Below are 23,175 nucleotides of genomic sequence, written 5' to 3'. Positions count from 1 at the left end.
CTCCACCCCCCGGAAGAAAAGAACTATATAGAGGAGTTGAAAGAAGTGAAAAGAGAACTAACCATGCACTGTAAAGATGAATTGTCTGAATTTTACCGCTTCCATAAAGGGAAATCAATAGTTATTATGTTGTCACTGACACTGACACATGTGATAATATTTAAATGTTATGTACTTAAAGCTAGTTGGGAATTATTAATATAGCACACATTAAAATCACTTTAAAACATGTACACTTTTGTTTATTCTTTTAATTTGTAGTTTTATTGACAGATGTATATATAGTTTAAAATGTTAAAGGAAGGGTGTCCATATCATTCAAAAATATGTGTAATACTATTTTCTTTCTAATGGAAGACATCTATCAAAGTGATGACTATAACCTGTTTCATCTTCATCTGTTCATCTCCATATAACTGAATAACATGCTTGCTTTGTCATCTCTGGATTTCATAGAATACTTGCTGATTCTCTAGGATGGTAGAGAGAAGTCAGACCTTCTCCTACCACACTTCATACCTTCTCATCTTATATTATGGAGTTAACATGATGATTATTGCAACCATCTTAAGTAACTAAACATGTTTCACAGCAGTCATGCATGCAGAATAGTTATATGCCTTTTCTGGTACTCTGTTTCACTAAAGTCAATGACTATATTTTTCCCATCACCTTAGGTTTCTCTTGTTGCCAGCCTAGGTTTCTGCTTTCTTCACTTGGATCAGTTTGTAGTCCATCCGCTTTCTAGATTTTTCCTTGACTATGGCAGAAAGACAAAGTGCCAGGGGCAGGGCAGTGGGGAGCGGACAGCAGAGCACTGCACCAGAGCAAAGCTTCTTGGCCTGTCTTCCACAACCAAAGCCTGTTACCTCACAATCTGCTCAGATTCCATATAAGTTACAATCAGAGTAAACCTTTGTTTAATTAAAAAGCCAAGTTGATGGAACAAATGTGGGAGGAAGGCAGACCACAGACCCCACACATACCTTCACAGCACTGAAGCAGAAGGCGTGGAGTAAGGCAGCCACTGAGATGCTCCGGGTTACACAGTAAACAGCTGACATTATCCCAGAAACGGCTGCAATACAAACATCAAGGGTCTTTGTTTAGACTGGCTGCTCTCAAAATCAATAATATTGTGAGAAAGTGAAGAGAGGGTTGCAGCTTTCAACGACATAGACTTGCCAGAGTAGCAAGGGATCAACCTCTGTGATCCATCAGAAAGCACCAGATGATCAGGAGGGCAAGGAAAAAACTAAACATTTATCAAAAAAAATTCAAGAGGAACACATATAGAACACACTCTAGCCCATTCATAGAAGACTGTGTGAGTGTGTCAGTGCAGAGACAGGGAACCCTAAGGAGTGAAAGCTGTCAGCTGCTGGACAAGCAAAGGAGCAATTTCAATAGAAGACAGGGAAAGGAGAAAAGGGAAGGAGAGAGAACAAACAAGCACTCCTGGTTTTGTGTGCATGTGTGTATGATGAGGCAGTAAGACTAATCACCTCCTCTCAATAATTTCACTGAATGCTTACAGAGTCATAGAAGGTCAATGTATTTGCTTCCACTTAAAGAAAAAAAAAAGGTTGAAAAATTAAGCACTGTCTCTATGTAGATGGTCAGTGAGATAATTTTTTAATCTATCTTGGTCCAAATCTAAAACACACCTTTGGAGATACAGGTCACCTTTCTACAGGTACACATACAATGTCATACTCTCGAGGGTAGCACTGATCCACTACTGGGCTGAAACAGAAAACAAATATACACACACTTACTTTCACTCACTCACACATTTACACACCCAAACTATTTTTCTAAGCTGTAGTTTGGAGGTCCCAAACCCATTCCAAACTGCAGATGATAACATTCTTCCAAATTAAATATTCCTTTGCTTGTGTATTTATTCAACCAATCCATATAGATGAACTGCATTTTGGCTAAATGAGTATGGACGGCCCACCATCACCTTGAACAACTCAAATGAAGTTCAATAGCTCAGGATCAAGAAAACCTAGCAATTATCATGCCATTCCTTGCCCAACACTACTTAGTCCTTATCTGAACTTTACACTCCTTAATAAGAATAGAAAGTAAACAACTTACCAGAGCCTCCAAAAAACAGCATGTCAATTTGCTCCAAAAGATAAATGCAGAAAGTATTGATTTGTGGGAAGAGCCCAAGGAGGGAAATTGCCGGGAAGCAATATAAAAACACTGAAAATGAACAAACAAAATGAACCATTAGCATGAGGCAGCTGTCACCAAGGTTCCTACTGCAACGCTGCCTCCCCAACCCACTCAGGAAAACTAAAATCAGAGTCAGGTTCTTCCTACCAGGAGGTGGAACTGTGCTTGTGGAAGTTACAAGGAGCTGATGCTGAAGAATATGACCCCAAGAAAAAAATGCAATAGGCCCAGGACTGACAAAGACCTCAGGGATGAAAAACAAGAGAATAGACAAATTTTTAGTCTGAAATGGCAGATTTATACCTGGAAGGATATGAAGATGATAGAAGAATAGGGGAAAAACTATAAGAAGACACAAAACAAGACCCAGCACAATAGTCTCATTTCTAAAGTCCTTGTCTTGCATGTACCAGGATCCCATACAGGTGCCAGTTTTAATTCACGCAGTCCTGCTTCCCATCCAGCTCCCTGCTTGTGGCCTAGGAAAGGAGTCAAGGACAGCCCAAAGCTTTGGGACCCTGCATCCATGACGGAAACCCAGAAGAGGCTCCCGGCTCCTGGCTCCTGACTCCTAGCTCTGGATTGGTACAGCTTTGGCCATTGTGGCCAACTAAGAAGTGAATCACCAGATAGATGATCTTTCTCTCTGTCTCTCCTCCTGTCTGCATATCTGACTTTAAAATAAAAATAGGTAAGTATTTAAAAAGTAAAAGAACACACAAAACAGCAGTAGTTAAGGTGAGATCTTTTCTTGCTTGAGAGAGGGAAGCAAAGATTGGAGCCCAGACGGCTTCTTGCCTTGTGCTCCTATAATCTCAAGCGTTTGAGAGGCTGAGCATCTCCGGCATTCCAAGTACCCATTGAAGAGCTGGAACAAAATGAGAGCTCAAGACTCCTGCAGAGGGGCAAAGAGATTGGTGATGAATCAAGTCACTACAGCACAATGGGCAGACATGCCCTAGCTGGGAAAAGCAAAGTTGTGCCACTTTCCATCCCAACATTGCAATTGTGCAGCCAGTTAAAAGATTGGTAGGCTTTATGTCAATGTTTTGCAGAAGTAATTTGCTGAAAGAAAGACAGAAGAAAGACATTGTACAGTGATACCCTACCACTCTAACTTGCTTAATTCTATTCAAGCTGAATTTCATAGAAAAACAGAAATACCTATGGAAATTTTAAAGAGCCATGGTGCTCCTTTCTGAATCAGATTATGGTATCACTGAAGTTTCATACCGATTGTAAATCTTCAACAAACGAAGGAAATCTTATTTGAAATCCAATGTCTAGGTATTGGAACTCTGTTGTAAAACTAGATAATCACAGAGAAAAACAGAGTATGGATGATAAAGCAAAGTGCTTTGGCTATTTTGAAATGCAGGAAGCACAATTTTTCCACAGAGAAATGGCAAGAATGAAAGGATTTAGAGTTGCCTTTCTCTTTTCATATAGCAGTTGAAAGTAAGAACAGGGGGCCTGGCACAATTGCTTAGTGGCTAAATCCTTGCTTTTCACATGCCAGGAGCCCATGTGGGAGACAGTTCATGTCCCAGTTGCTAATGTCCCATCCAGCTCCCTGCTTGTAGCCTGGGAAAACAGTGGGGAACGGCCCAAAGCCTTGGGATCTTGCATCCACATGGGAGACCCAGAAGAAGCTCCTGGCTCCTGATTGGCTCAGCTTTGGCCATTGTGGCCACTTGGGGAGTGAACCAGTAGACAGATCTTTTCTGTTTCTCCTCTTTCTGTAAATCTGCATTTCCAGCAAAAATAAATAAACAAATAAACAAACAAACAAATATTTTCTTTAAAAAATAATTTTTTAAAAATAAAAGCAGCAACAGGACAAGTACTCCTACAACGCACACTAAGAAACTATTCAAACACTTGGAAAGGTAAAACGCTATATAATAAACATGGCTATGACTAGGGAATCTTTGCTTTAGGGTGAAATTATATTTTGATTCACATGTTATTTTTGTTACGTGGCTTTCATGGCAAGATTGTAACTGTCTAAAGCACCTGAAAGCAGACTTTCCTCAATTAGAGTAGGAAACATGATGCAAATCCTGCTTTACTAAAGAAATTCAGAAGTATGAAAGGAAAGATAGGAGTAACATTTAATTGTAGAATATATAATTACAAACATCCAAAATCCATCTTCTATGCTTTAGTCCTTCTCTTAACATTGGAGTTGAAATCTCAGCCATGAAGACCTCATGCCACCTATTCCGTTCAATTCCAGGGCCGAGGCAGAGGTAGCCTGCCTTGAGATTTCATTAGTCTTACTTCCAAAGTGGTGGCGGTGTGTGACAAACCACAGTGAAAATGAAGAAGTACAGGGGAAATTCTGGGTGTGGAGTGACATTAAAGGCATCCAAACATGGTAAGCTATTTAGCAAAGCATGCATAAAGAGGTATTCTTTATACGCAGTACATTAGCCAATGAAACCAAAACTAATGAAGTGAAAAGAACTGGGAGACAATGAATAATGACATGAGGAAAATAAAATGATAAAAAAAAAAACACTAAAAGGTCAGCATGGAAGACGTTCTGGTGGTGGGTACAGCATTATAACTTAGTGCAACAACAGAAGAAGAGCGGCAGTGAGCAGGGAGGTGCAGCCAGAACTAGGTCTTCTCTAGAAGATAACACAGGAAGAAAGCACCAGCCTTTAAAAGTCCCAGGGGTGCAAAACTGTCCTTGACATGGATGAGATTATTGTTTTTCCAAAAGGCAAAAAAATAAAGAGCCCCTGTGACTATTTACAAAGTTCCCTTTGAGCAAGCATCTTTTATTAACATATCACTGAATAGATCTGTAATTTTCTCTTACCTACTCCTTACCTATTCCTTACTCTGGATGTCCCTAATCACAACTACAAATGCAGGAATTTCTGGTCAATTCCACTACTTTTAAAATAACTCAAAAATGTTATAACATAAACCCCTTTCTTTTGTTAAATGTGAATGATGTGAAGTGCCATGTGTGTTAGCTGTTTCCAACAGACCACTCGACGCATGAACTAATTCTCCTCATTTGGATTAATGAGGACAGAGAAGAAGCTCCGAGACAAGGCACAGCAATATGACATGTGAATGTTCAGAGGAGAGCAGGAACCAGCCAGCTACTGGTTGTCAAACCACAGCTTATTTCCAAGGGTTACATTACGGAAGGTGCATATGGTAGGCATGCCTGTGTAGGCAGGCTTATGGATGAAAATGAGGCAGACAATTCCAGGGTCTGAAAGGACTACAGAGGCCACTTGGAAAAGAAGTCATTGAGGGCACAGACCCTAGTAGCAATTGATGGCACACTTCTCTCCTTATGCCTTTTGCAGTCAAGGATCTCCTTGCTTCCCTAGGCAATCCAGTACATCTCTCTAATGCAGAAGACTGAGCAATCTTCCTGCACTGAGCTGGAATCCAGCCAAATGCTTGTTGCCCAGATCAGGCATCCTCTGTGGCATTAACCAGTCTCTCCAGGCCTGGAGTTGCTGCTATGGTTTTCTACACTTCTTAGCTTGGCTACTTGTTGTTTTTGACAGAGAGTGCTAAGAATTGCAGTTTTCCCAACCATGGGATAATTACAAAACCAGTCACACTCACAGCTTTTTGCTGAAATTACTCAAATGATAGTAATACAAATTCCATTCCAGAGGTCAGCAGTCTAAGAGGTCAGCAGTCTCTGACCAACACAGGAAATAAATGTTGATTAAAGAGTACTTTCAGCTTATCCTTCAAAAGGAAAATTAACAATCTCTCCTTACAATGAAAAGAATGTATAGAGTGACATTATAAGCATTTTTTAAAAGAACTTATATATAATCATTCCCAATGCTTGTGTGTGAACACGTATCTGTTAATTTAGTGTAATTTTTCCTCCTTCTCTTGTTCTATTATCTGACATTCTCTTCTTGCCTTTTTTTTGTTTATTTTATTATTTTATGATATAGTTCCATAGGCTCTGGGATTTCCCTGCTCTCCCTCCCCAAATCCCTCCTTCTCCACTAATTTCCTCTATGTTATTTCAATACTATAGTCCTTTATAAACAGTCATAAGTCCATCATTCTGCTATTTAAATTTATCCTGACCTTGTAAATATGGACAACTGCAGAGTCCAGCATCCTATTGTCAGGTAGATATTCTCTTCATGTCTCTCCTTATATCACAAGAAGGGGTTCTTTAAAAACTTGATGGAAAAGTTGTACAGTGCAAGGCATGGATTTACAAATGGGTTTGTACCAAAATAAATCTGCTTTTTTATTCTATATTTTCTAGCACCTTTTCAGGTAATCTTTATAACAAGGAGTTAGTCAGTTTTTCCACCTGTGCAACATTCATCTGATCCATCTCTTAGCACTGCCTTGGACACACAAACCCTCTGATCCAGGAAAGCAGAACAAGGCAGGTGATATACACTGCAAGCGTCAGACTGTTCTCATTCCTTCCTCATTCCTCTTTTCCTACCACCTTTTCCCGCTCTTGTAAGTTGACAGTACTGAGAAGAAACTGAAAGTGGCATCATGGATAAACAAAAATATCACACAAAAGGCATCACTTGTAGGGAAAACTTCATGTTCTCTGGCACTATCAGAGGAGGACCAAGTCTAATTAACACAGGAAGAGGAAGCACAGTTTACCTTCAGCCACAAGATGATAAACAATGTCACATGTACTTAGTTCTTGCTTCCCTCTTACCCTTTTTCTAAAATGTTCCTTGTTATGGGTTAAACTGTTGAAGTCCAAATCCCCAATACTTGTATATGTAACCTTTTTGAAATAGAATCTAATAGTCCTGGTCTCCTAAAGTAAGGAGGACATTTGCATTCATAGACACACAAAGAGGGAAGAAGCTGTGCAGGCACTAGAAGCAGAGGCACCTCCTGGAGACAGGTCCTTCCTCAGAGCCTTCAGAGAGCCTGGTGCTGCCAATACCTTCATTTCAGACTTCCAACCTCCAGGGTTATGAGACAATAAGCTTCTGCTGTTCTAAGCTTTTGTGGTACTTTCTCACCGAGGTCTTAGGAAACTAATCTACTTCTTTCCCTCCTAATAACTTTCATTTCCTCCGCATTTTCTGCTTTTTTCCTTGCTGCTCCTGCAGAGCAACAAAGACCACAGACATATATTACTTAGCTCCCTCGATGATTGAAGGAGCAGAGGGTGAAGGAGTTCCACTAAGAAATGACTTTGAACTGGCCTTGTTTCTCCCCATAAAAGTCAACAAATAACAGAAGCCTCCATTTCCTTCCTCGCCATTTGTTTTACATGTGTTTCACCATCTTTTTCTGCTCCGTGTAAATTCTTATGTTGAGCACATTCACTCCGTGGGGATTTCTATTGTTCTATTTCCCTATTTATCTTTACCCTAGAAGTCATTAAGGGGACTTGCTGGATTATTTATTACCATTTTTACTTGTCATTGTTGACAGAAATACAGATTAGAGAAAAGCTTTAATGAGGGAAAGGGGATTCCAATGAAAAAAGATAAGAGAGGCATATCCCCTAACCCCTCTCTAGTCTCTAATGGGACTGACTTAACGAAAAATAGTTACACAGTGTAATTCATTCTTAGTTTTTTTTTTTTAATCATTCTAAGGCTCTTATTAAGCACATTAAAGCTGTACTTTTTGAGCCTTAACAGAAGCTCACATGTTAATGACACTGTAATTTTGCCATGTCAAGAAAAATGGAGTAACTCAACAGCATCAGGTTTTGGGGAGTAGCAAATTAAAGAAAAACAGGAATGTGGGAGATACCCATGTAGAGAAAAAGCAATGTCTAAGTGGAATATGTCATGCATTTCTTCACCCTGGATCTCTTTCTACAGATTGTCTACAAAGGGTACTTATTAAGCCCCTACTAGAACTTAAGTGAGCAAGCCCAGACTTCAGCTTTCCCTGATATCTTGGTGAAAAATGATCTGAAAGTTCATTTTGTGCATTAGTTTCCTTAGTACTTAAAGCATATGCTTATGTTCATTAGCTCATACTCTCAATACATGTTTATTCAGTGCTTGTATATACCAGACACCAGACTGGGGGTTGATGATTCAGTCATGGGAGAACAGGCAGGGTCTCTGACTTGCCAGGACTTAGTAATGGAGACAGACATTAATCAAACATCACAAATGTAAACAGCTTTCCATGAAACCCAGTAAGTTCTATGAAAGGTTTCGGTTGTAGGAGATCAGAAGCTGGGACCAAACTTAGTGAAATGGACGATAATTAACTAACAAAGTTAAGACCATGGTAGTTAGGGGTGCAGATTAGGACAGAAACCTTTGTGAAATGTCACACGTGAATTCTGGCAACTAACTCAGCCTTTCAGAAAAAATCACAAAATTTACAAGACAGAATGGGGTGCAGAGAAGATAATATTTTGACATACATAAACGTTTCCTGACATGCTCAGAAAGACCCTTTTATGCCTTCTCTCCCTCAAATTCCCATATCTTTGTGTGTCCTTCAGCTACAAACTTCAAAGCTACTATCTATGAAAATACCATAGTACGGAGCTGGGGCACTATTTGGCATAGTAAGCTAAGTTTCTCCTATAGTATCAATATCTCATGTTAGTGCCAGTCCAAGTCCCAGTTGCTCTACTTCCAATCTTGGTCCCTGCTAATACTCCTAGAAAGCATCAGAGGATAGTCCAAGTTCTTGGGCCCATACACCAATATGACAGCTCCAGATGAAGTCTGGCTCCTGGCTTTAGCCTGGCCCAGCCTTAGCTAATGTGGCCATTTGAGGAGTAAATCAGTGGAAGGAAGTCACTTCCTCACTCTCTTGGCCTCTTCCTTTCTCTGTAAATATTACCCACTCCCTCCCCAAACAAACAAAAACACAGGAAAGAACTGTCCTCCAAAGAGAATAGTCATAGATAGGCATCCTTGTCTCTTCACACTCTGCCTCCAGTATGGCTGATTTAAGGAGGCAGATAAGGAGCTAAACAGGGATGAAAAATGTAAAAATGACTGAAAGCCCTTGTTGGTGTATGTGTGTGTATGTTGGTATATGTGTGTGTGTGTGTATAACTTCAAATGTTATAAAAAGTGAAATGAAAGACCCAGAACAGTGGCCTACTGGCTAAAATCCTTGCCTGGCACGCACCGGGATCCCATATGAGTGCTGGTTCATGTCCTGGCTGCCCCACTTCTTCAGCTTCCTGCTTGTGGCCTGGGAACACAGTCAAGGGCAGTCCAAAGCCTTGGAACCCTGCACCCACATGGGAGACCCAGGGGAAGCTCCTGGCTCCTAGCTTCAAATTGGCTCACCACTTACCATTGTAGCCATCTGGGGAGTGAACCAGTGGACAGAAGATCTTTCTCTCTGTCTCTCCTTCTCTGTAGATCTGACTTTCCAATAAAAATAAATAAATCTTTAAATTAAAAAGTGAATTGAAAAGCATGAATAAGGATAAAAACAACTATTCTTTGAAAGGAAGGCATTGGTGTGAAGTATCATCAGGGAGATCCACCACTATTTATTTTGTCCAACATATCTCTATTTCCTTTTTTTTTTTTTTTTTTTTTTTTACTTGCAAAGTCCTTTATTGGGCCAGGCCAGGCCGTGAGCTGCCGCTGTGGGGTGTGGGGTCCCGGCGTCCAGGCAGCCGTCCACTACTTGATGCGTTCCTTCACGTACTCCCAGCCCTGCCTGGAGTACTCGTGGGCCTTGGCGGGGGCGGTGGACAGCGCCGACATGACCCTCAGGATGCCTGAGTTCCAGGTGTCCTGGATGGGGAAGTTAATCTTTGGAAGAGCTGGAAGCTGCGGCATCTGCAGGCCCGTCTGCTGGCAGACGTACTGGCTGAACTGGTACATGGCTGGGGGCACCAGCTCCTCGGCCTTGTGCAGGGCCGCCTCGCCCCTGTCACTGGAACCCAGCAGATCCTGGTCGTACGCCAGGTACACGGCGCCCCCGGCCACGCTGCCCTTGAGGAGGAACCTCATCAGTGCCCACACTCGGGCCACCATGGTCACTCGGCTTCGCGAAGGACACCCGCTTCGCCCGCCGCTTCCGCCGGCGGGGCCATATCTCTATTTCCTAATTGAACTCAAAGGTCTCTGAAACCTGGTGTTGGGCCCTTTAATACTAAAAAGCTACTCCACTCCCCATAGGATATAATTGGAAGATAATTGTTGAGCCTACATATGAGGGCGGGCCTGAGGTGAGGAAACAAGTGAATAATTGGTTACCACCACTGCAGGAAGAAGACTGGAGAGAAAACAATTCAGAAGGAAGCCAAAGGGTATAGTGTCAACCAAAGTTTCCAACTACAAGAACAGAGAGCAAACTGACACCACACCTGGTGTCTTCCCCACTTCCACTGGAGAGATTCAGGGAGGTGTCATGGAGGTTGAGAAAAGGGCAACGTGAGGACATAAGCCTTTAGCAGTCTCCTCTTGCCATAAGATGTCCAGTTGGAAAGATGCAGGAGTAGGGACAGTTCCTTTGATAGCTACCCTTTATGAACTCAACTGGTTAATGCAGATAATAGCACTCATAAGTTATTAGGTGTGTGCATTCTTTGAAGTCACTGCAAGAATTCTCAGAGCATCTTCAGCCAAGCACTCAGAGACACAGCTTAATATGGAGACAGGAGATGTGAAAAGTACATCTCCTCATCCAACAAGCAAGGAAGGTGGTTTCTTCAGGTAGTGATACAGAACCAAAAGGAAAGAGTTATTCCCTCTCCCCTATATTTTTCTCCACAACCCCCAAATTAACTCACCTATTAAGTGGTCTCTAGCTGATTGCAGGGACACTGGAGAGAAAAGCTTGAGGCCATACACAGCATAACTTGGAGGGTGCCTGGCTTGGGCCCCGGTATCAAGAAGCAGAATAAGGCCACACAGCACACAAAAATAGATTGGTCTGCTATATGTTATGATTTGGTTGTGTCCCTGGAAAACAAACACAACTTCTGAATAGTACTCCTTGTTTTAGTTAAATGACAAAAGCCTCATAGTCAATACTTTATGCCATATTAACCAAGTTCTACAGCATAACACATCCTTGTCCCTCCTCCACCATCACTCATACACCCGAAATACCAGGAAAAGAAAAAGAAAGGAAAAAAAAAAGCCTGATGCTTATTCTGTCAAGTCAGAGTGAGAATATCACAAAGAATGTTTTGCTTTTCCATCTTAACAAGATTTACCTAAAAATGTAATTACCATCCTTGGAGAAAATCTGCATCTAATTCAATGCTTTCCCTAACAGAGAAACTTCAATTCATCTTGTTCCTTTCAAATGTGAAACTAATTCCAAGTATTATTTGCTCTACAAGGTCTAACTTGGGCTCCAGTATTAAGAAGAAATAAAATTCTAAGTTATGGATTTCAATTTCTTAGTTACTTAAAAAGTAACATAATAGATGTACAAAGTTATACCCACAGCAATTACATAAAATGTTTAGTGTATCACAATGGAAAAATCCACTTTTTGAACTAATTGTATATATCATTTATACACCACTTTCCTCTGAGGAAGACCAAATACTTTACAGACATAATTTTAGCCCTCAAAACATTATTGTGAAGAGATGTAGAAATAATTTTTATTCTTTTTCCTTAAATGATAGGAAAAATAGGAAAAATACGCAAATCTGACTTTCAAGTAAAAAAACAACAAATAATTTACATCTCACAAATCAATGCATAATATTCAGAAAATTCATGAGATTCAGCATAATTTATAAGACACAGAAAAACAACCAAAATTAAGTGGGCAGGAGGAACAGGGAGAGCATTCTTTGCAATTCATGAACTACCTTGAGTACAAAAAATAAAGATCAAAGTGTATGACATCAGAAGTGGATTTTTAAATCCACTCCTTTAATACACTATATTTAGAAATGTAATTAATGTTGTACTTCTTTTATACTAGGAAGGGAAATACAGGCTTTCCATGGAGGGTGGTTATGCTTGATGCCATATCCAGTGTTAGTTTTGAAAAACACTAGCTTTCTGGGGCCAAGGTTTTGGCCAGGGGGTTAAGCTACTACCTGTCACGCTGGCTTCTAATATGTGTACCTATTCAAGAGCCAGTTGCTACACTTATGATCCAGCTCCCTGCTAATGTATCTGGAAAAGTAGCAGAAGATGGCTGACTATATGAGACCCTGCTAGCCAAATGGGTGACATGGGTGGAATATCAGGCTTCTGGCTTCAGCCTGGTCCGTCCTGGCCCAACTGGGCCAAACATAGCTATTTGTGGAAACAGAATGTAATTGGAAAAGCTTTGTCTCTTCCTCTCTCTAGTAACTCCACCTGTCAAGCAAATATATAAATCACACAAGAAAAAAGAAAAACATTTGTTCTTGTATGAAACTTCCATTTGAATCTAGCTAACATAATGGATGTGGAAATATTTCTTTCCATTAAAAAAAATGAAACACAAGCCAAGTTAAATCTAAATCTGCTATTCAGTTGAATAGCAAAGGTATAGAATACACATTCCACATGTGCATTAAGGCATTTTTCTCAAACTGACATGGTATAGGAAATACAATCAAAACACTACCTTCCTCTTATCCTGATGTTTTCTTTTAATAAAAATTTAAAATATATTACCTAGGAGTAGGAAGTATTTGACTTGGAATAAATTTGGGATAATATTTTGGATCTTCTAAGTTATACAATCCTAGGAATGGGAATGCTTTTGTCATACCTCTAATTTATGTAACAAAACTTAATGCAACCTGAGAATGACCTACCATCATCACCACATTCTTTCTCACTTCCTCTTCCCATCCTATTCTGGGTCCCCAACCAGCTCCAGCAGATTGCTAACACAATACATAAAGTCATTTTTCTGCCTTGACTCCTAAGAACATCTAGTAACATAATTTTCCTGCTCCTCAGATTCTGTTTTCACAGGAGACTCAATTATGACAATGTTCAAGGTCTAAATTTTTAAAAATTTCTAAAACTTTCAGTAGAAAAGTTCCACTCACTCCTGGTGAAATAGAATCATGATCTCATAAAATGTGCTTGACTCAGTCATTCCCCCCATCTGGTTTTTAGCCTTACAGCACACTATGACAAGCAAATTGCAGATGGCAAAGAATAAGGTGAGAAAACCCAGCAAAACCTCCAAGGAGTTCACCTGCCAAGTGCAGCAGTGCATGTGGCTAAGCAACAAGACATTCCTAATAATTCTTCTAGGGAGATAGCAGGATGACCAATGCTCCACATTCTTGTGCAGGCAGGAAAAAAAAAAAAAACCCTTTGTATTTAAAGAAAGATGGATTGTCTGAGAGAATCTCAGTCCCCTTGGAGGAAACTGAACCATAGGCTGGCCAAACTGCCTCCATTTCGTCTCATGTTGGGGGCACTGACCATTTCCTGCCCTGTGATTGGCCCTTTGCCCTGATTGGTGTGCCTTGGTTCTCTTTAAGTTGATTGGTCAAGTTTGACAGTTAAGCGGGGGGCTTGGCGGGGGAGGGGCTGGAGCGTAACGGATATAACGGTCATAACGGACAACGGACAAGGGTCACGACGGGACGGAAGAGGAGAATAAAAGCGCCTTGGAGACTCTCTCAAGTGTCGGGTGATTTCTTCCGCGGGACGGGAGGACCCCCGATAGTCTCAGTTTTGCTCCATGTGCCAGCTCCAGGCTTCATTCCACAGAGCAGAGATAAACCACCTCACATCTATTGTGTCTGTACGTGTTCCCATCTCAGCTACATGTCATATAATTTTGAGGACTGATGCAAAACAATAGCAACACTGCTCACTGGGATCTGTCCTTTCCTGGGACCCAGGCTATCGCTGCTTACTCAGTTGGAAGTGTATCCTCAGAGCATCATGAGATGCACAAGCTGTTATTCTCATTGTTATACGAATAAAAATGACATCATCCCAGGCCTCCACAGAAATCAGTGGAAGAGCAGGGATTTGGACTCCAGCCTGTGAGGTGTGTAGATAGCCATGCATTTAGCACTGGCTTCTTCCAAAACCATCTAACTTAATTATCATTTATTCCTGACATCACTCTGTATGCACAGAATGTGAACATCTCTCACATGAAGCCAAAGTACAGAGAGAGGAGAACATCTGTAATAGGCAAGGTGTCACCTCTTCCTACAATGACTAGGTGTGAAGTAAAGGGGTCCTTACTTGCAGGTATAGAAAAATTAAACATGCTCTCACATCCCTCTGTTCTGGAACTGTGATGTTATGTTCACCTACACTAAACTCTCATCCCTGTCATAAGCAGGGTTTGCTATTTTTATACTATTTTTATAGTTTCTTATAATGGCGTAAGTTTAAATATCACTTCTTGATAGCTATTGATTTCTCTTTAGTTAGCAGCTCACCTTGACATTCATCTAGAATGTCTACAAGAATAGATTTTATTTCCGCTTGTATGCAAAACAAAAGGAGGAAAGTAGGAGTGGCACCCTTCACTGTCCAAAATGCTGAACCCAATCATGACTCTAGATAGCAGGTATTTTATGCCTTTGTCTGTGCCTGTCAGAGAACCCACACTGTTGCAGTCTGAATTGGGTAGATGCACTTTCTAGCCAAGAGGCAATGAAATGGACAGATTTCTTAAGTGTGGTCCGAGGTGCTACCATTCCTCTCCTCACTAGTTCACATTATGCTTCAGCATCAGCAGCATTTCCTTCGAAGGCAGAGAAAGACCATCAGGAAGAGTGGTGACTTAATCTCCTTTCAATGGTAGAAATTTAGAATATGACAATTAAAAGAAGACAATTTGGAATGGCTACTACTTTAAATAATACTAGAGCAAAGTGAATACACAATTAAATATAATCTTTTAATCAAGATCAACTAAAGTAAGTTGACCTTTTCATTTCTATAATAGAGGCTTCAAGCATTACTTCGGGTCACTCAAAATCATTCCTCAGATAAACTATCTTACCTTGTTGATCAAGGTCAGTATCAACAGTGATAAGTTGTACTGATAGTATGTACTGATAGTACATAATCCATTACCCTTATCTAATTATCAGATTAAACACCAAACAAGCCCCAACTGAGAGACCTTCTACAGGATGTCTGACCAGCTCTCGTGAAAACTGTCAAGGTCATTTGAAACTATTATTATATGGCAAGAGTGATATGATATATGGATTTGGTCTTTGTCCCTGTTTCCTGGCACAAAACTATCAAAATCCTTAGACTCTCCTAAGTGATAGTGTCTTTCTGTATGTTAATCAGTAGAGTGACAGCTTGTAACCTCTAGTAGCTGGTCAGGATAGGGACTGATCACCAAAAGGACCAAGACATTAGAGGGTTGCGACATTAAGCCTCACTCGCCAGCTCCTGTGAACAGGAGAGATAGGCCAGAGATCTAACAATTTACGTCAATGTGATTAACACTCCACTAAAATCCAAAATTCCAGGATTCACAGAGATTGTGAACACTGAAACATATGGAGGGCTGTGGAAGATGGGGAGCTCACAGAGAGCATGGAAGCCATGTGCCTCTTCTCCTGTACATTTGCCTTACACATCTCAGCGCGTTTCCCTGAACTGTATGAGCCACTCAAGCAAATTAACCAAACCCAAGAATGGGTTCTGGAAACTTCTTTTTTTTTTTTTTTTTTTTTTTTTTTCCTTTCAAACCAAGTTCTTTATTGTCCAACCAGTCAACATGTGTTCAGCGGGCCTCATCCCGTGTCAGGCACCCTGGGGCCAAGCATGTCAGGGACATCTGACGGCTCTCAGAACAATGCACGTTCAGTCCGCTCCAGACGCAGCTGTGGCACCATGATGAACACTCTGCTGAACACGCTAAACAACGGGATGCTAACGTCTACCATGGTCTTCTGCCAACACCAACTTCATGGTTCCCAGTCAACAGGACGCACTTCGGTGAACATTCACCTTACATTCTCTCCCCTATCATTTGCACTGAGATGTTTTGAAAAAGGACTTTTAAAAGGTTAAATAGTGGGCCCGGCGCGGTGGCGCAAGTGGTTAAGTCCTCGCCTTGCACGCCCGGGATCCCATATGGGCGCCGGTTCTAATCCCGGCAGCCCCGCTTCCCTTCCAGCTCCCTGCCTGTGGCCTGGGAAGGCAGTTGAGGACGGCCCAAAGCTTTGGGACCCTGCACCCGCGTGGGAGACCCGGAAGAGCTCCTGGCTTCGAGCTTTGGGACCCTGCACCCGCGTGGGAGACCCGGAAGAGGCTCCTGGCTTCGGATCGGCATAGTATCGACCCGTTGCGGCTCACTTGGGGGCAAAACCAGGAGGTGCGGGGGATTTTAGCTCCAAAACAGATCCTCCCACAAGCTCTCGGAACTCCTGGGTATGGTTCTGGAAAGAAAAATGAGTGAACAGCGCAGGCTGGACTCGGAGAAGTGTACCCAGGGACGCCCCTGCCCTAGGAGCGAGTCACAGAGCAGGAGGAACAGGGGTCTCAGCAGCCTGAACCCTAAGATGGGCACAGTGGGATGGATATGGAAGCTGCACTTCTCCTCCTGCATCCTCCCACCCGCCCCGCAGGGGACCAGGGGACTCCAAGCAGAGCCTCAGTCTCACACTGAGAGAACCGCTCCAAATGGTCTCCACCTGGCAAGTGAGGGAAGATGGGACAATTTTCTAGTGTTACATATAGTCAATGCTGTCTATAAATCGAGCTTGCTAAACCAGAACGTCTGGGCTGAAATGCAACTGAAGGAACAAATTCCCAACAGACCCTCTCACACCTCCCCCTGGGGGCTTTCTGCCCTCAAGCGCTCTACAGGGAGCCACCAGGACTGCCACTACAGCAAAAGAAGAGCCACTCCTGCCTGCCTTTTCCCAAAGGATGCCAAAGTTCAACAGGATTCAGGCACACAGAGATGCCAGGCCCAGGGCTGCGGGGACGAACCCAAACCATGCCCCAGCTCTCTTCCCAGTCCTGGCTGTCGTGCCTCAGGGAGCCCCCTGGACTGCAGCTATGGAAATGGAAGAGACCATTTAAAACAGCATGGTTTGCGGGAAATGGAATACTGGTTTCCTAAAGTGTGTTGTAAGGCACAGTGTGAGAAAGCTGCCCCCACTCCCAGCCACACGGCCCCCCGGGCTCCGCACATGCACACACGCACACAGAAGAGGCCCGCTGGTTTGCCACAGTGCACAGGGAAGAGCTGCTTCCAATCACTTCTGGTTTTTGAGCTGGTTGGAGAGCCAGTCGAGGCCTTCAAAGAGCCCATCACCGCTGGTGGCACAAGTGGCTTGGATGTACCAGTTCCTCTGGCGGAGGGAATGTAAGCCCAGCTTGTCCGTGACCTCTGCTGCATTCATAGCATTGGGAAGGTCCTGCTTATTTACAAATACCAAGAGAACAGCGTCTCTGAGCTCGTCTTCCGCCAGCATCCTGGTCAGTTCCTCCCGGGCCTCATTGACTCTCTCTCTGTCGTTGCTGTCAACCACAAAAATCAGACCTTGGGTATTCTGAAAGTAATGTCGCCACAGAGGTCTGATTTTATCCTGGCCACCGACATCCCAGACGGTGAAGCTGATATTTTTATATTCTACTGTCTCCACATTGAAACCTATGGTAGGGATGGTCGTCACGATTTCTCCAAGCTTCAGTTTATACAGGATGGTGGTCTTCCCAGCTGCATCCAAGCCCACCATGAGAATCCGCATCTCCTTCTTCCCAAATAGACTTTTAAACAGCTTTTCAAAAACATTCCCCATTGTAACCGAAGTCGGCCGCCGCTCTGAACACCACGGTTAACACCGTTAGAAACGGCTGCCTTTAGAATTTCGGCATCCCTCAGCAAAATGGCGTCACACGTGGGGGGGTTCTGGAAACTTCAACTTGGGTTATAACAGAAAAATGGGTAAAATAACTTGGGGCTTACAACCGGCACTTGAGGGATACAATCTTGGGAACTGAGTCCCAAGACAGGTCAATAATGAGAAAACTGAATCAGAGGTTATGCAGTGGGTGTCCCTTCAAAAATGATTCCATGCTTGGTATATGAAAGAAATCACCCCTCAGGTGTCAGGGGGATCTGTGTTGTGCCAGCGCAATCGGAGAAGCTGGGTGCGAGCCTGTTTTTCCTATAAGACAGACGCTTTTTCTAGTATCCATCCTCGTTCCCATTTTTGTTAAGTGTTCTTAGCCCTGTTTTCTTTCGTCATTACGCTGATTTTTTCAGGCCTAGGAAACATCTAAGAAATTTTCACAGCCAAGAGGAGCCCTAGAGAAAAGACAGGTAAATGGTAATGTGGCATCCTTGATTAGAAACTCAAACAGGAAAAAGCAGGAAATCAGAGTAAATTATGTATGTCAGTAATAATATATCAGCATTGCTTCATGAAATGTGAAAATACAGGATATTAAGACCAAAGTAAAGACATGACACAGGAGAAATGGATACAGAATATATAAAAATCTGTCCTATCTTCCCAATTGTTCGGTACATCTACAACTTCTAAAATGAGGCCAGGGCCCATATTATACCAGAGCTCTAAGCATGTCATTATTAATTCTGTATTTAAAAACTGCAATACAGGAGTGCTATGAAAACATTTTTTCAAAATGATTTGTCACAATTTGCCACCTCTGCTCCTGAAGATAAGCACAAAGTCAGTCAATTGCTTTAAGGGCAAGGATTAGCTGGATATATTAACAACCACCTCCCCACAATGCACAAAGTTGTGGAGTTTTTAAAAGTAGTTTCATTCATTTCACTGCTCTTTGTGAATGAAAACCAGCCTAGAGACAGCAGTAGGCCACTTTCAAACTTCCATTCAGTCTCTGGCCATCTTCCTTTTGATGCCTTGCTGTCTGTAAAATGGAAATAACCAATCTGCTTTATAAACATGTGCATGGTTCAGTAAGACTGTGAGATAAAATATTTGATAGCTATTTCTTTTTCCCTTTTATTTTCTTTTCTTTTCCCTTTCCTTTTTTTTTTCTCACTTCTTGAGAACTACCAGAGAGAAATCAACTTCAATCAAGGTCAAATCTACTTAGAAATCTGTGCTAGTGAATTAATTACTGCAATAAGCATATATGTTTGAGTGTGTTCTTACCCTCGCAGTAAGATGAGTCATTTTTTACTATCTTCTTCTGGCACTCTGGCTCAAATAAAAGAGCAACTTGGTCTATTCCTTCAGGAACTAGACACTAAGTATAAATAACTCCAATTCAGAACAGTGGCACAGGGTCCCAGTAGCCGACATGACAGATCCACAGAGATGGTGCAGCTGTGCTTGCCATGCCCCCTTTCCTGGCATGTTCTGCATTATTTCTGAAAGTGCATGTATGAATGTTTAATAGCATACAGTACCCTTTACTGAATCACTGAAGTGCGGTTCTGAGAAAAGAGTTCACAGGAGTGGGAGGATGGTGCTGCAGCATCTCGGTGGAGCTTGTACAAAACCTTCAGAGCTGCACATTTCTCTCACATCACCTAACCCAGATTTCTAATGATAATCACAACAATACATCCTAATACCCTAATTATGCTGCTTCTATTTATCCTGACATTCAGACACAAGGATAAAAGAAGAGGTATTATACGTAAACCAATTATGGGGAACAGAGGAATTTAACAAGATAGCAACGAATGCCATGTGATCATCCAATTATAAGCTTTCCTTAATTACTATGAGTTAAACATGAGGTACGACAGATTTCAAATCAGTTCTAATTCCCAGATATTAATTTTTTAAAGCACAATACAGGGAAGATGAAGCTTTCTTTCATTAGAAGGGTTTTCAGTGACCCCTGAGAGCTTGTCATAACCAAGGAGAGAGGACTACTGTAAAGTCAAATGTCAATGAACTTGGTGCAAAGGCACGTGGTCAGAGTGCCACAGGGCCAGTGCCTGTCCCTTAGCTGTGTAGGCCATGGCAGACCAAGGAAAGGGGCTGCAGGTTCACAAGAAGCCACCCGTGCTCCAAGCTCACTCAGGAATGCCAGAACACCAACAGATGTACAGTGAGAAACTTGGGGTCTCCGCCATACACGGATAGAAGGGAGCAGTACATTTGAAACTGAGATAAAACATAAAAATGAAATTTAATCTCACATATTGTCTTCATCGAAAAGACAAAAGATTGCAAGTGCTGATTGAGGCTTGAAGGACTTGAACCACTCTCTCAATTCTGGTGAGGATATAAACCACAGAGCCCTTGTGAGAAACAGTTAACGGGCGCTTCTCAGGAAATTAAAAAAAAAGCAACACTGGGCCCAGTGTGATGGCTCATAGCTAAATCCTCGTCTTGCAAGAGCCAAGATCCCCTATGGCACTGGTTCATATCCCACCTGTTCCACTTCCCATTCAGTTCCCTGCTTGTGGCCTAGGAAAGCAGTAGAAGATGGCCCAAAGCCTTAGGACTCTGCACCCACACAGGAGACCCAGAAGAATCCCCTGGTTCCTGACTTTTGATCAGCTCAGTTCTCACCATTGTCCCCACTGGGGGAGTGAACCAGTGGACACAAGATCTTACTCACTCTCTCTCCTTCTCTCTGTAAATTTGCTTTTCCAATAAAAATAAAATAAATCTTTTAAAAAAGAGAGATAGAGAATGACCAAACAATCTAGCAGTTTCACTTCTGGGAATTCATCCAGAGGAAATGCAAGCAGTTTTTCCAGGAGATGTTGACACTCCCTCTGTCCATCGAAGTGTTACTTACAATAGTCAAGATATGGAAGCAGTCTTTCACTAACAGATGAATGGATAAAAAAAACATAATGTGTCTGTGAAAGGACTTCAAAGCATTTCTGGAAAAGTAGAATTAAAAAAACCCAGGGATGGCTCTTTTATAAAATGCCATTTTAACAAGCATTTTGAAAATCCCTCATAGGCAGGATTCCAAATGTTTCACCTGAAAATTGTCTTTCAATTTCAAGTTCCACCACATTTTTTTAAAATCCCCAGATATGTATGTACACAGAGAGGGAGAAAATAATCAAGGCTTAAATCCAGATATCCCAACATCCCCATCAGCATGAACTCACACAATGCTACACTACATACAATAAGTTAGACACAGACAAAAAAATATCTGCTTTCAAGAAGAATATGGGAAGAAAAATTCATAGAAGTAAATGGTAATTACATTACCCCCAGACTAGGGATAAACAGAAAGTGAGGAGAGATTACCAAAATAACACAAGATTCAGTTAGATAAAATGAATGTATCCTGGATTCTTATTACATAACGACAAGTACAGTGGATAATAACATACTATATACCTTAAAATTGCTAAATAGTAGACGTTAAATGTTCTCACCAGAAAAATAAAAAACCAGTATGTGAGATGGAACATTCTACAATACAATAATTATAGTATACCTCCAAATATATACATGTAAATAATAGTAACCCATGCCTACAGTAATTGGCATTACTACCATTAGTACCTATTTACTAAGCAATGTCTCTATGCCAGACCCAGCTCTAAGCACATGCACTATGTCACACTCACTGGCCTTTTGATCAGTCTGCGTTATACATTAGGGAAACTGGGGTATGGAGAGGACTAGCATCTTGCCCAGGGACAAGCATTAACATGCAAGCATCAGGAAAAAATGTCAGGTTGTATGGGGGGCTTCAGTCTTCCCCATCAGATTGCCCCATCTTTCCCCACACAGATCCAGTGAGACAGCAAAAACTCTCCATGCTGTTTACATTTCGCACCACAGACCTTCTCCCTCCACTGCCCAAAACCTGACCATCAGGCACTCGCTTCCATTTATAAATCCAAATGGTAGATAAACACACAGGTAGAAATGCTGCCTTTTGAATAAATGTTGGCCTCTCCTCCCTGCTTTCAGTACAAGCAGATAAGAGAAGCTACTTGCCTGCACTTGAAACTTACATGAATCGGTGAGGCAGGATCAGGCTGAACACTCTAAAAGACAAATCAGAAGTGTCTGTGTCATCATCTCAGAGTCAATGATACATTAGTGAGTGCACATAATATTTAGAACAACGAGACATGATCTTGCCTTTAACAGGGAGTACTGGCAGCTGGCCATGACGAGACAGAAGAGAAGCACCCACATATCTTTGCAAAAGCCTTGATTCAAGGTCAGAAACCCAAGAAGAGAGACCAGGACAATGAGTAAAACTGCCAGCACGTTCTCCTTGACATCTTCAGTTCTGTACAGGATACATTAGTAAGAACAAAGGATGTTTTCCACTTCTAAACAGAGAATGCCTCCATTATGAAAAGACTTGCAGCAACAGCATCACAATGAATCTATACAAACCTTTGTAGTTGGTTATGGGATTTTTAAGGCCATCTTTCTTTCCTTAATCTCTTGCTACATAAACAAAATCTACATTTTAATCCAAGATTTATATCACTGAAACAAATAAAATATAATTCTATTGAATCTCTTTGACCATTAAGCTGGGTTTACTGGGAAGAAATAGTTAATAATTCTTTCTAAACTATGCAATGCATTTCTGATTCAGAGCCTCCTTGGAACTGTCAGTAGAAGGGGATGTGGTTTAATTCATACCTGGCTAAAGTGGACCGTCTTTCAGATATGCTCTGTGGAATCAGCTTCGCTGCTCAGTTTCAAAAGCAGAGAGAACTGAGAGGAACTTGTAGCCCTCAACATGTCAGGAGTCCTGGCTGGAACGGTCATGAGACTTCCTCTTGTGTTGGGCACAGATGGGTTGATCCGGGGGGGGTACACAAAGGGACAGGTGAGGTTCAGGATGTTGACAGGAAGGGGCTGAAAGGCTTGAATGAGGAACCTCGGTAGGATGAAAACAACTGAGGACCAAGCAGCATGCAGGTCAGAGAGGAGGGTCAGAATGCTAGAGGAGGGTAAGGGACAACTAAGAGAATGACACAGGGATATGAGAGATGGATAGTGACCTGGATGATGACATTAGAAGCACAAGACACAAGGTGGAGCTAAGAGAAAATGTGTCTAAAATGGATTAAAGGGGCACAGTGCAGACAAGGTCAAGAAACAAAGGGTCTGGCAACCAATCGAGGTCATTATCAAGAATTCAGAGTATATTTCCTACCCTACCA

General features: G+C 41.9%; 3 protein-coding genes across 3 annotated transcripts in view; all 3 read right to left on the bottom strand.

The window, feature by feature from the left end:
• PCNX2 (pecanex 2) overlaps window positions 1-23,175 on the bottom strand; it is a 259,238-nt gene that overhangs the window by 183,151 nt on the left and 52,912 nt on the right. The window contains exons 11-15 of the mRNA XM_040968059.1: window positions 22,130-22,283; window positions 22,000-22,032; window positions 10,925-11,096; window positions 2,107-2,217; window positions 987-1,078 (exon numbers count right to left, since the gene is read on the bottom strand). Of these exons, the coding sequence (XP_040823993.1) occupies window positions 987-1,078; window positions 2,107-2,217; window positions 10,925-11,096; window positions 22,000-22,032; window positions 22,130-22,283 (562 nt within the window). The remainder of the gene's footprint in view (window positions 1-986; window positions 1,079-2,106; window positions 2,218-10,924; window positions 11,097-21,999; window positions 22,033-22,129; window positions 22,284-23,175) is intronic.
• LOC121148069 (MICOS complex subunit MIC13-like) lies at window positions 9,702-10,166 on the bottom strand. Its single transcript, XM_040968061.1, has one exon. It carries the CDS (start codon window positions 10,164-10,166, stop codon window positions 9,810-9,812), a length of 357 nt encoding a protein of 118 aa, XP_040823995.1. The 3' UTR covers window positions 9,702-9,809.
• Window positions 16,407-17,927, bottom strand: LOC121148068 (ADP-ribosylation factor 2). The gene has a single exon (XM_040968060.1). The coding sequence runs from the start codon at window positions 17,852-17,854 to the stop codon at window positions 17,309-17,311; it is 546 nt and encodes a 181-aa protein (XP_040823994.1). The 5' UTR covers window positions 17,855-17,927; the 3' UTR covers window positions 16,407-17,308.

Source organism: Ochotona curzoniae, unplaced genomic scaffold, assembly GCF_017591425.1.
Source record: "Ochotona curzoniae isolate NIBS_2020 unplaced genomic scaffold, NIBS_Ocur_1.0 scaffold_4683, whole genome shotgun sequence".
Lineage (NCBI taxonomy): Eukaryota > Metazoa > Chordata > Mammalia > Lagomorpha > Ochotonidae > Ochotona > Ochotona curzoniae.
Note: the sequence above shows the minus strand (reverse complement) of the source record. Positions and strands in the feature narration are given on the sequence as shown.